A 13,507-nucleotide genomic window follows, 5' to 3' on the forward strand; every position below is an offset into this window, starting at 1 on the left:
TTTTTTTATATATATAGTATAACTGAAAAGCAGTACTGGAAAATTAAAAGAATTTTGCCAACTTATGGAGAAAGTTTTGCATTGTTTTCTTTGGAAGGTTTTTTGAAAATCTGTGGGATTTTTTTTTAATATATTACTAAATATACATGCAAAAACATGTTTTTACTAAATATACATGCGGGTTAGTAACTTATGTTTATTGATGAGTTTTAAATAAAACTCAGTGTTTAATTCACCTGATCTTGTCTTTTCTTAATCCTTCCCATCGGCTGAATATATTTTCTTCCCAAAAATATTTTTCTTTCCAAAGACCTCCCACTTCCTTTTATCCCTCCCTTTGCAGATGTTGTCAGTCCTTCCTCCACTACATCTTTCCATCCATCCCCAGACAGAATACAGTAGCAGCTCAACAGAGGAGCTGCAGAAAAGTGAAGTGTTGCTTAGCCCTGCTGCCCAGAGAGAAGTGGGGGGAAAAGAACCTTGTTGGTTCCCTTCCCATGTAGAGGAGGGGGATAAAGGGAGACACTGGCACTTCCAGGGAGCTAGAGCCTGGAGGGATTCTGATGACAAATCACACTGGAAACAATACTTAAAAGTAAAAGAAGATCAAAGAAAGGTGCTCCAATTGCTACATTAGGCATGGCATCCATCTAAATCTTTAAATACCAGGTATTTGGGCCAAAAAGTGCAGCAGCATCAGATGTCCTTAGTCCTGATGTCAATTTCAACACTAAGAAGGGCCGTATTACAAAACCATGTTAGGATTCATCACCTGGTCTCAGCTACTTGGATAGTGTACATGTACTGGTAATACAGACTCCAGGCCAAATTGTGACTATGGCAGGCTGGAGGTGGGGAGAGGGCACAAGAAGCCCTTTGTCCCTTGATTAGCACACTTGTGCAGGAGGCAGCATTATTTGGCTGCAGGCTGCCGTAATGGAAGAAGGGGCAAGCTAGCACCATGAGAAACGATACTGTATCCAGAATGCATTTCTTGGCAGAATGAGGGCAGGATCATGGCACCAGCCCACTAGGATAGCTTCACTTGTTTAGCAAGGGCTACCTCTACTCTTGCTCCCACTACTGCCCATGCGACACTAATGCCATTAAGGTGGTACACCTCCTCCCCATACCCTTTCCAACGGAGCCTCTTCTGGCTTAACTGAGCCTTGTCTATATTTGACAGATAAAGCAAGAGTCATAGCTCTGATACCACCAGAGAGCTGTATTTCACATAAGTAACAGCAAAGCTGTGAAATATGACTTCTTGCCAGCTGGCTGGATGATTTTTGCTACAATATCCAGTATCTGCTGAATATTAACAAACACAGCGCAAGTCCTTCTCATGTCCCTGAGGCACTTTTTCCTTTAACCTCACTTGGCTTAGGATATTGTAATGGACATTTTATCTGATTATTACTCTGACTGCCTGGGTGCCATTAGAAGCGCAGATGGGAAGAGGGAGAGAAGGCACTTGAAAAACACAGGGCCTGATTCTCTTGGTACACTGGTTTTGTACCAATATGACTCCACTGACTTCAGTGGGGTTACTCCTGTTTCAAACCAGTATAAGAAAGTGGAGCATCAGACCAAAAGTCATTATTTTTAGATTGGCAGGGGGGAGGGGGAGGAGCAGCTGTGCCTGGTGTCCTCAGCCATAAAAAATAGAAGCAAGCAATGCTCTAGAATGTATAAACAGGTCATTGGTCGCTTTGCTTTAGTACCTGCAGGGTAGAGATGACTTCATCACCCACTTCCTTGGTGGAAACAAGATAGCGGGACATTTCAGGGTTAATGATTCGATCCTCTTTCTCCCAGCGGACTATGATGGGTTTCTCTCCATGTGCTGTGCAGCTCATCTCCTTCTTTTGACCTTGTGTTGCCAAAGTGGTGTTTGGATAGGAAGTGATCATAGCAGGAACTAAAATCAAAAACAAGGCAGCTCATCAGTGAGACAGCTATTGTAACTGAGGTCTGGCCTTGTAGTCTCAGGCTCAGCCATGCTCTTGATATGTCACTAGCTAGCACAAATACTTAGACAATGGTTTTATTTTCATTTTTATGTAATATAAGAAATCATATTTTAGCTGAAGATGGTCCTGAGCCAACATCTGAGATCCAAACAATTCTTCCTACACATTAGGGTTCTAGGAATCTAGATTTGAAGCTTGAGTCCATCCTTATCTTTAATAAATTAAAATATGCATAGATACAGAAAATTACCGTGAGCCATAAGCAGTCAGGTCCGTGGCCTGTAAAGATGTGATGGAAGAACTTTATACTCAGTGCCATGCTACTATGTTGAGATTCAGCAGAAATGACTGAGGAAGACCAATGGGACACGTATTTACATTTTTATTTATTTATAAATATATTCTGAATTATTGTCAGCATTACAGTGGAGATCAGAGCCCCATTAAGCTAGGAGCTGTACAAAAACACAAGAGACAGATGGCTGCATAGAGGAACTTATGATCTATGTATGCAGAGTATATACCGTAATTATCATATGTACCGCACATGTTTATATATAAAGCTGATGCTAAATCTACCCTGATTTTCTCCTACTATATTGAGTAGTCAGTTTGGACATGATTTCAGCCTATTCACACTAAGTGTCTGCTGTGTTGGCTCTACAGGGCTAAGAAGAATAAAAAAGCTGTAAAATCTTATTTTTGTCACAATCTATATAAAGAAAATGCAATTTTCAAGTTCCATTTCAAAATCTACATTATGGCATAGATGTAATTATCTGTAGTGCTCAGAAGTCTTTTACTGCATGTCCTCCCCTCACGGTTCCTTAAAAAGACCAGCTCAGAACTGATAAATCCAAAACTGAACCTCCTCTCAAAATACCATTTCAACAAAATCAGACCCTGAAATCTCTGCCTTCTTTTGACACTGGGTGATGCAATAAAGTAAACCACAGCTGAGTGACTCACCAACAAGCACACCGGGTGCTGGGTTAGTTTGTGGTTGCTGCTCTGCACTGTCTCTCTGCTCTGCTTGTTCTGGTCTCCTGAGTCAGAAGGTAACTGACATTTAGAAGACTCCTAAATTTTGACAGTAGCCTGATCACAAGAAAGAAGCAGCAGAGCCACACAGAGGAACAGTGTGGCATCAGCTTTGTGTCCAACTGTATATGTAAGTTTCTGAACAACATGCTCTAAAGCAGGCCAGGATGGACCGTGGAGCAATCAGACATGTAGCCCGTGAAGTGGAATCTGGAATCAACTCAGGGCCACTGTCTCTCCCCACCACACACATTGGCCAAAAAGTGAGCACTGCCACAAATGCTATGATCTGCGGCTGAATATCACACTACACTACACTCACTCTTGACCACCTATGGCTTTTCTACACAGCATTTTGGAGCAAGCCACCCAGCCTGCGTCAACAGCCTTGGACTAGCAGGGCTTGTGCTAGAGCAGTGGCTCTCAAACTTTTGTACTGGTGACCCCTTTCACATAGCAAGTCTCTGAGTGCGACCCCCCCTTATAAATTAAAAACACTTGTTTATATATTTAACACCATTATAAATCCTGGAGGCAAAGCGGGGTTTGGGGTGGAGGCTGACAGCTCACAACCCCGCATGTAATAACCTCACAACCCCCTGAGGGGTCCCGACCCCCAGATTGAGAACCCCTGTGCTAGAGCTCTAAAAATAGCTGTACAAACAATACTTTAAGTTGTAGCTCAGGCTCTGAGTCAAGGAGGGGTGTGGGCTTCAGAGCCCTGCTCCAGCCTGAGCTACAACTTCAGAGGCTCTCTATACAGATATTTTTAGAGTGCTAGCAAGAGCCCCTCTAATCCAAGTTGGTTGACTTCAGCTGGGAGGTGATCTCCAAAATGCTGTGTAGACATACACCTAGATTCTGCTCCCTGAGTTGCCACCTGAGGGAGTGGAGAAGTGCTTTATTCACTCACACACCTGGCTCCCCGTTTATATGGAGATCATGGCAGGTGAGAAGAAAGAACCATTCAGTGATTAGAACCCAGCCTGACCTGCGCAGCTGCAGCAGCATCAGAATGAGATGCGGCTGAGGTCCTTCTTTCTGTCTGTCTGATAAACCAGCCAAAAGCCTCCTGCTTCTTCCCAGGAAAGGAACAAAGCCTGCTTCCTTTTCTTCATCTTGGAGTCAGGCAGGCTAAGTGTTCCCTTCTTCTGGGTGCTACCATCATTAAGCTGTTGGCTGAGCAGAGTGAAAAAACAGTCCCCATCTGAGGAAATGGACTGAAGTAAGTCTGCTCAAGAGAGCCACATCCATCTTTACACTGACAGGAAGTAGGTTTGCCCACAGATTGGATTTTGGGTACAATCTTGAAGATGTGTCCTCTGACCTTGGGTTTCCCGATAGGCTACCACAGGCACAAGGTATAAAAAATGGTGCCATGTTGTGCCTCACCCTGCTATCCAGTGTTTGGAATAACAGTGGATAAAAGGGTGTGGACATGAGTGTCAATGATAAGAACAGGCAGATATGAGGAGTGCCACCATTGTAATGATGCTGCCTCTGGCAGGACACAACTGAGAGTATCAATTCAGGACAAATTGCTTAGAGCAGGGCAGTTACAGTCCAAAGCTGGGTTTCCTTTATTATTAAGGTACACCAAATCAGCCAAACAGAGAGGACTTCAGTCTCACCCCACTGGCTAACCAGAAGTCATACAAGCAATTCCCTTAGACACTCCAGTTTCCCAGTATCACCACCAGTGCCACTCGTTATGGGGATGAATGCTTATGAAAACCAATACCCCAGTAAAAGAAAAAAGGTTCTCACAATCCCAAAGGACCAAGCCCCAGACCCAGGTCAATATATAAGTCCAATCTTACCCACAAATCACTCTGTTGCCAATCCTTTAGAATCTAAAATCTAAAGGTTTATTCATAAAAAGAAAGATATATAGATGAGAGTTAGAATTGGTTAAATGGAATCAATTACATACAGTAATGGCAAAGTTCTTGGTTCAAGCTTGTAGCAGTGCTGAAATAAACTGCAGGCTCAAATCAAGTTTCTGGAGTACATCCACAGCTTGGATGGGTCATTCAGTCATTTGTTCAGAGCTTCAGTTTTCAGCAAAGTTACTCCAGAGGTAAGAAGCAGGATTGAAGACAAAATGGAGATGATGCAGCTGCCTTTTTTATTCTCTGCCATGTGGAAGGACACCCCTTTGTTCTTACTGTGGAAAATTACAGCAGCAAGATGGAGTTTGGAGTCACATGGGCAAGTCACATGTCCATGCATGACTCATTTCTTTACAGGCCGATGTCATTGTTTACATGTTACTTTGAACTGTTCCCAGGAAAGCTCAGATGTGGATTGGCGTCTCCCAAAATCCATTGTCAGTTAAGTGTTTCTTGATTGGGCACTTAATCTGCAGATTCCTTTCTCAAGAAACTGACCAAATGCTTCACTAATGCTACTTAAAATCAAACACATTGAGATACAAGTACATAGCCAATATTCATAACTTTTACTACAAAATGATACACACATACAGATAGCATAATCATAACCAGCAAATTATAACCTTTTCAACAACAATCTTTGTACAATATTTGCTGCAAATATGTGACAGTGGTTGCAACAATGATCTATATGGTCACAGTTTATGTCAATAATGTCACACCCTGCTATCCAGTGTTTGGAATAACAGTGGATAAAAGGGTGTGGACATGACTGTCAATGGATAAGGACAGGCAGATATAAAGAGTGTCGGTGGATAGAGGCGATGAAGGATTAACCCTTTCAAATGCTCTGTACTGAAACTAAAAATGTTGCTTCACTGCCTCAGCCCCCTCCAAGCCTTGGAAAGTAATGAAAAAATAAAGACCTTCTGTGTGTGGGTGTGGGTGCGTGTGCGAGAGGGAGCATAGGAGAAACACAGTATATTATTGTGATAATATGTTCATATGAAGAACATAAAGAAAGCGTATGACAGAAATAAAATCTTAAAGAAATGATTTCAGGTCTCCACTATCAGCCATTCAGGCAGTTAAATCTAGTACCTTTCCATGTCAACCCTTGCTGTAGGGTTGTTATGCAGTCATGGATGAGAGGAAAAGGGGCCTGGGCAATTGCAAATAGGAAGGACGTCTGTCACTCAGTTAAGATCTGGCCCACGCTGAAAAAATTTGAAAGCTCTGTGTGCTGAACGGAACCACCTTCCTCTGAATCGAATCAGGCCCTTTACTTGGAGGTGCCTGGGGGCAGGAGTAGAGAGAGGACACTCCTTGCCAACCTCTCACATCCAGAGCTACTTCCATGGTACCCTTCTCTCCACTTCTATGCCTGGTGAGCCTGCCTCTTTCTGTCAGGCAAATAGTTAATTTGTTTCATTTACATTTTTGTGGGTCTCAATTTCAGAAAGAAAATAGTGCCACTCAACTTGGTTCGGGGCCTTTCCAGTCTTGTCTTCCAGACTAAGCCACTGCTAGTGGACAGAAGAAGAAACCTTTTTTAAACGAATTACTATAATTGCTGTTTTGAAATGCTAATGTTTGGTGGCATGACCTTTTCACATGTCAGAGCTATTGATGCTTGGATATGACAATATGTCAGGATGCAGCCCTTTCTGTTAGAAGGGTTTCTGAACCATAACAAACGGATCTGATAATTAACAGGGTTGTGGAGCTGTGGGTTAGAATTAAAAATTGGATCTAATTACAGAAGGGATTCTTAGAAAGGTTTTCTCTGAGATATGATGCACTTACCAGGCATCATTATGCAGTCTGATTACCTATGTCTTGTAAAACTGTTTGTATATTAAATCCTGATAAACTTTCTTACAGAGAAGTGTTCCACATTAAAGATTACTTGGAAGAGGAAACTGAGTTGAGAGGAATTCCTGCTTTCATAAAAATAAGTTGTGGTCCCCATTTCTCCAGGAGTCTCACGAAATATAATACTGTACTGCTCAGCTGATTTATTTCACAAAAGCATGACTTTCCAACTATCAAAAAGGACATATATACAGAGGGTAAGCTTTTGGGGGCATGCACCCATTTGCATCTAAACTTACAAATCAGTAAATTAGGCATATACAGTTATCCAATTTATGGACACAAAGGTAGGTTTTATATGTGTACCTGGGGGCACTGGCACATTTTGGCCCTGGTCCTGCAACTTTGGACTGACAGCTGCACCTATGCACTACATGTCGTAGGAAATGAAAAGGAGGCCCTTTGAAAATGTGGCTTGCAAGTTCTAGCGCCAAGTGCCTGAGCTTGCACCTTTGAATTTAGTCAGAGCGGGCATGGGGCTTAGAAGTTCACAAGCATTTTCTGTTTGTTGTAAACTATATTCAGTTGGTATTTCTACAGTAGTGTATGAACTCAATATTCACAAATTTGGTTAATCATGGAAGCTAGCAATGGAAAAAAATGATTAAATTATCTAGTTGATTGATTCCCTGATAAGTATGGGATATAGTCCCCAAATAGAGGTTATAGCTTGATGTAGAACTTAGTAAAAAAGGGGAAAAAAGAGGACCTGGGGAATTATAGACCAGTCAATCTAACGTTGATATCTGGATATGAAACAATTTATTAAAATCCAGTTTGTAAGCACCTAGGGAATAATAGGATGATAAGTAATAGCCAGAAGGATCTGTCAAGAAAAAATCATGCCAAGCCATCCTAATTTCCTTCTTTGGCAGGGTTACTGGCTTACTGGATAGGAACAGGAAGGGAAGCAGTAGATGTGATATAGTTTAAGTTTAGTAGGGCTTTTGACACAATCCCACATAATATTCTCAGAAGCAAATTAGGGAAATGTGGTTAAACTGAAATTACTATAAAGTGGGCACATAACTGGTTGAAAAACCATACTCAAAGAGTAGTTATCAAGGATATGCTGTCAGATTGGGAGGACGTATCCATAGAAGTCCTGCAATGGTCTGTCCTGGGTCCAGTACTATAATGTATTTTCATTAATGACTTGGATAATGGAGTGGAGATTATGCTTATAAAATTTGGAAGTGACGCCAAGCTGGGAGGGATTGCAAGCACTTTGGAGGACAAGATTAGAATTCAAAGTGACCATGACAAATTAGAGAATTGGTCTGAAATCAACATGATGAAATTCAATAAAGAAAAGTGCAAAGCAGGAGCAGCTGTAGTATGGATTCAATTGCACCCACCATGAAACCAAGCAGGCCAAACCTGAGTGGCACTGTGAATCTGTGTGCCAGGTCACAATGGCTGGAGTGGGGAGCCCAGCCCAGCCCCATGGGACAGGAGGCCCCACTTCAGGGTGAGGTCACTCTCCAGCAGCCCCTCCCTTTGGGCTTCCCCTCCATATCGAGACAGGATTAGGGTTGCAGTGCTGGGGCAGAGGGAACTTCTGTGGGTGATTGGTGACCCCCTTGATTACAGTATAGTACATCCATTGAATCGAGCAGCTACCTCTGCCCTGGTACAAAGTATTACCACTTAGAAGGAAAAATCATAGGCACAAATGCAAAAAGGAGAATAACTGGGTAGGTGGTAGTACTGCTGAAAAGGATCTGGGGTTACAACTGAATATGAGCCAACAGTGTGATACAGTTGCAAAAAAGACTAATATCATTCTGAGGTGTATTCACAGGTGTGTCTTATGTAAGACATGAGAGGTAATTATCACACTCTACTTGGCACTGGTGAGGCCTCAGCTGGAGTACTGTGTCCAGTTTTGGGTGCCACACTTTAGGAAAGATGTGGACAAATAGGTCAGCGTCTAGACGAGAGCAATAAAAATAATAAATGGTTTAGAAAACCTGACCAATGAGGAAAGGTTAAAAAAACTGGGCATGTTTAGCCTTTTAAGAAATGAAGAAGGAGGGGTGAGGCCACTGGGGGGAGGGGGACGGAGGGCTGAAAACAGTCTTCAAATAAGTTAAAAAGTTCTTATAAAGACAACAGTGATCAATTATTGTCCATGTCCACTGAAAGTAGAACATGAAGTAATCGACTTAATCTGCAATGAGGGAGATTTAGGTGAGATATTAAGAAAAACGTTCTAACTATAAGAATAGTTAAACTCTGGAACAGGCTTTCAAGAGGGGTTGCGGAATTCTTGTCACTGGTGGTTTTTAAGAATAGGTTAGACGAACACCTGTCAGGGATAGTCTAGGTTTATTTGGTCTTGCCTTGGCGCCTCTTGAGGTGCCTTCCAGCTCTACAATTTCTATGATTCTGTGTGTCATTGATTTTTTGGTTCAGGGGCCAAATCAAAAAATTTGAAAAAAACTCCCAGTGTTTCTAAGCTTAATTTGTTTTGTTTTCTCACCAAAATGAAAACAAAACAAAGTTTGTTTCAGATTGAAAAACACCCAAAATGAAACAAAACCATGAAACCTTTTTGTGTGTGTGTGTGTAATAAACAGCTAAACTTCAAAATGAAAAGTCAAAGTCAAAACATTTAATTTCAAAATGGTCTAAATGAACCATTTTGACTTGTTTGAAAAAAATCAATTTTTTTCAGGTAAAACTACTCACCAAATTTGATCTCAATTCATTAATATTTTCTCTAATAGCATTTGAACTGATAACAAGTATCTCTCCCTCTACTACAGAGTTGTAGTTCAAGAATGTCCTGGACACAAGTCTGAGAATAATTTAATTTAAATACTTGCTGCATGAATTTAATTACTCAAACATTAAATCTCATTTGGCCTACAGAATGAATGGGGGGTATTTTAAATGCTTAACTCAAAAGGGTCAGCTTAATAAAAAAAGCTTTTGATATTTTCAGAATTTGAGTGCAGCGGTCTATAATGCTAATATTTCTATGAGTACTCAAAGTCCAAAACTGATATTTTACATCTGAGGTATACATAAGAATCTTAAAAATACATTGGGTGGTTACGAAACTAAGGCTAGGTCTACACTACCCGCCTGAATAGGCAGGTAGAAATCGATCTCTCGGGGATCAAATTATCGCGACTCGTCGGGACGCGACAATCGATCACCGAATCGACGCTCTTACTCCACCAGCAGAGGTGGGAGTAAGCGCCGTCGACGGGGAGTCGCGGAGGTTGATTTTGACGCCGTCCTCACAGCGGGGTAAGTCAGCTCCGATAGGTCGAATTCAGCTACGCTATTCGCGTAGCTGAATTTGCGTATCTTAAATCGACCCCCCCAGTAGTGAAGACCTGCCCACAGATACTGCATCTACCAATTTGCATGTCTGAGTCACAATCTGCTTTTGTGGCAACTATACATTGAGCTAGTGGCAAAGGCAGAATTTAGCACTGTATAGCTGAAAAAAATGTCAAGTTTGGCTCTGAATCTGAATTCCCCGAGCTTCAGGGAAATTTGGTTTTGGGGTTCTTTTTTCATTTCTCTAGTTTTAACTGTGCCAGCAAACAGCTAACTAGCTGATATTTCAGTGCCAAACCAAACTCCATCTATCCTTTTTCCTTTATAAAAAAATTGTGATGATTTGGGAGAGTCTATCTACGTGCCACTTATGAATTCTGGTTGATATTGGGGACCTTCTGTGTTTCTGTGTCAGACTGAAAACGATTTTGAATGCAGAGACTGTTTGCCTTCTCTGTTGTCTTTTGCCTCCATATTGAGCTAAAACTCACAGGAGATAACAGGAGAAATTCTTGCACCTGGCACATGGCTAACAATAGATGGTCATTAACCTCTGATGATTGAACATTCAGATGGAATACCCTTGGACAAAGATGGCTGCCACCCAGTGAACACCAGTTTTTCAAGTCTGAACTTCAGGGGTGAGGTAACTAAGCAACGAATCACCTGACTTTGATCACCTGATGAGGCTGCCAAAAGGGACTGGAGGTTCTAAAAGAGAGGGCCTCTCATTGAATAGTGGATGGTGTGGGGGAAGAGTATGTGTGGCGGGATACTGACTGGAAAGATCAGAGAGAGACACTCTATGATTCAGAGGAGAAACTATGAACTGCAGGAGAGGGATCAACACTGCAGAAGACTCTGACCTAAGCCCAAGGAATGTTCCAGGGCAGAGAGGGAACCAAGGCAGGGAAATGTTTATAGGATCTGTCTATCTTTTTTTCTTCTAGATCTGAGTATCTTTTGTGCTCGCTAATGTAAAGAGTAATTGTGTTTAGAAATCTTTGCAAAGCCTGTGTGTGTTATGTGCTATACCTATCATGTGTCCCTGAAAAAATTGAATGGTAAAACCACAGTGCGCACAAGGATACAGCTCTGGGAGAGGGTTTGGTGAAGCTACTGGAGGGTTAGCATGCAAGTCCTGGGGCAGCTGGGCCATCTGGGCCTGTTTTGTTAAGCAGTAGCAGACACAGGGCCTGTGCCCAGGAAATGTGCCAGAGAGGCCAAGGAAAGAAACAGTGTGACAGTCTACTCAGAGCAAGGGAAGCTTAAGGACAGAAGGGTCTATAGCAGGGGTCGGCAACCTATGGCACACGTGCCCAAGGTGGCATGCGAGCCGATTTTTACTGGCGCACTGCTGCCAGCCGGGGTTCCGGCCGCCGGCCCCGCTCAGCCCCCTTCCTGCCTTGATGAAGGGAATCCTAGGCCAGCAGTGGGCTGAGCGGGGCCGATGGCTAGGACCCCGGATGACAGGAGCCGGCGGCCGGAACTCCAGACCGTCAGCTGGCTGAGCCGCTCAGCCCACCACCGGTCTGGGGTTCCGTCCATCAGCCCCGCTCAGCCAGCTGCCGGTGTAGGGTTCTGGCCACCAGCCCCTTGCCAGCTGCAGTTCTGGCCCCGCTCAGCCCACTGCCGGCCTGGATGGAAGGAACCCCAGGCTGACAACGGGCTGAGCGGGGCTGGTGGACGGGACCCCAGCTGGCAGGGCTGGCGGAGAGAACCCCAGACCGGCAGCGCGCTGAGCCACTCAGCCCGCTGCCGGTCTGAGATTCCGTCCGCCGACCCCTGCCAGCCGGGGTCCCTGCTGCCGGCCCCGTTCAGCCCGCTGCCAGTCTGGGGTTCTGTCAGGGGCCCCTGTAAATGTAAAATTTATTTTGGCACATGAAACCTTAAATTACTGAAGACCTGGCATGCCACTTCTCAAAGGTTGCCTGACCCCTGGTCTATAGGGACCCAAACACAGCAGTCCGGTGAGTGTCCAGCAGAGGGAGTGTTACCAGGGCTGTGTGTGTGTGACAAGTAAATAAAAAACAAAATATTCAAGAAAACTTTCTTAGAAAGGACATTAGAAAAATTATATAAGAAGAAATCATTTTATTCTTTACTGACAACTTTATCCCTCCTTAGCCTCCGTTTCCTCTAACACAGTCATCAGCACTGACTCTTCATTGCATAGCAAGGACTCGTACAGCTATATATTTCCTTTCCTTTCCTTCCAGAACTGATTTCTTACTCTCCACAATCTATTTGCAATGATCCTAACCCATAAACTCTCCAAGACTCTCCTCTTATTCTCTCCATGTCAAAAGATTTCTGGTATCAAAGCCACATTCCTAAGACTGCATGTTTCTCTTTCCTTCTATCTTTAACCAACTATTGTTAAGTGGTGTAAATAGCCTAATTAAATATCTTGGTACTTTATTGACAAACCATCTTGAACAATCTATTTAATAAAATCAATAAAATATATTTCTCAGTAGAATTTACTTTACCCTTTTGGCTTTATTGGCATAAGAAATGTGCCGAAACCCGAATCCAAACAACTTCTGACATTAGGAACATTCAGATTAAGATAAATAGACTGTGGAACAAACTCCCACAGCATGTCATCAAGGTCAAAATTTAGTAAGATTCAAACAAGAACATTTATATGAACAACAAGAAGTCATAGTTGTAGCAGTAAATACTTACTTCTGAAGTGTTTTGGAAGGGATATAAAGCATCATGATTCAGGGCTTAACCATCTCCAGTTATTAGGATTTAGGAGGCGGCTTCCCTGGGGGTCAGATTGCCCACATCTGCCTTCTGGGGGGTTCTTTGCATAGTATTTGTTGCTGTGCTGACCCCTGTTGAAGATAGGATTGTGGACTATATAGACCATAGGTCTGAGCCAGTATGACCGTTCATCTCTTCAAGATCTGAATTTTGCAATGTGAGCCCAGATCTACTGGTTTGTATGTAGTGAGGGTTCTATATTTAAAGCTGGTCTTTGGCCTGGAAGGATGATGATTTAATTTTTTACATGTCAACCAGTTATCTTCCCCTTCCTTAAGTGGACATTGTAGGGAATAACTTCACTGGTAGAGACTGCTAACTTCCCCCATCCAAAAATCAAGGTGCAGAATTCAGTTGAACAGGTAAGAACTGTTGAATTGATTCACATAAAATAAGAGCTTGTGCAGACACCTTACACCTAAATCTCAAACTAAACTGAACCTGGACCTTTACTGAGTTTCAGTAAAGTTTGTTAACTTGCCTTTATTTCCTCTCTTTAATGTTTGTCCACCACTGCACTTATTATTTCATCAGGGACTGAAATTGGACGTATTGATGTACTGTTATAAAAGCTATTCTTATTCCACACCAAGGAGGCTCCAATAAGTTAGGATAAGCTTGAGATAACCATCTGAGCCAAACTTCTCAATC

General features: G+C 42.7%; 1 protein-coding gene across 6 annotated transcripts in view; it reads right to left on the bottom strand.

Moving 5' to 3' along the window:
* The window catches only part of DSCAM (DS cell adhesion molecule), a 614,601-nt gene that overhangs the window by 137,911 nt on the left and 463,183 nt on the right, over positions 1-13,507 (bottom strand). For all 6 annotated transcript variants that reach the window (XR_010594753.1, XR_010594754.1, XR_006176627.2 and 3 more), the window contains exon 12: positions 1,725-1,921. Coding sequence is in view for 2 of the 6 variants with exons in the window: in XM_005304452.5 (XP_005304509.1) it covers positions 1,725-1,921 (197 nt within the window). In the remaining 4 variants the exon portion in view is untranslated. The remainder of the gene's footprint in view (positions 1-1,724; positions 1,922-13,507) is intronic.

Source organism: Chrysemys picta, chromosome 1, assembly GCF_011386835.1.
Source record: "Chrysemys picta bellii isolate R12L10 chromosome 1, ASM1138683v2, whole genome shotgun sequence".
In the NCBI taxonomy this organism is placed as follows: Eukaryota; Metazoa; Chordata; order Testudines; family Emydidae; genus Chrysemys; species Chrysemys picta.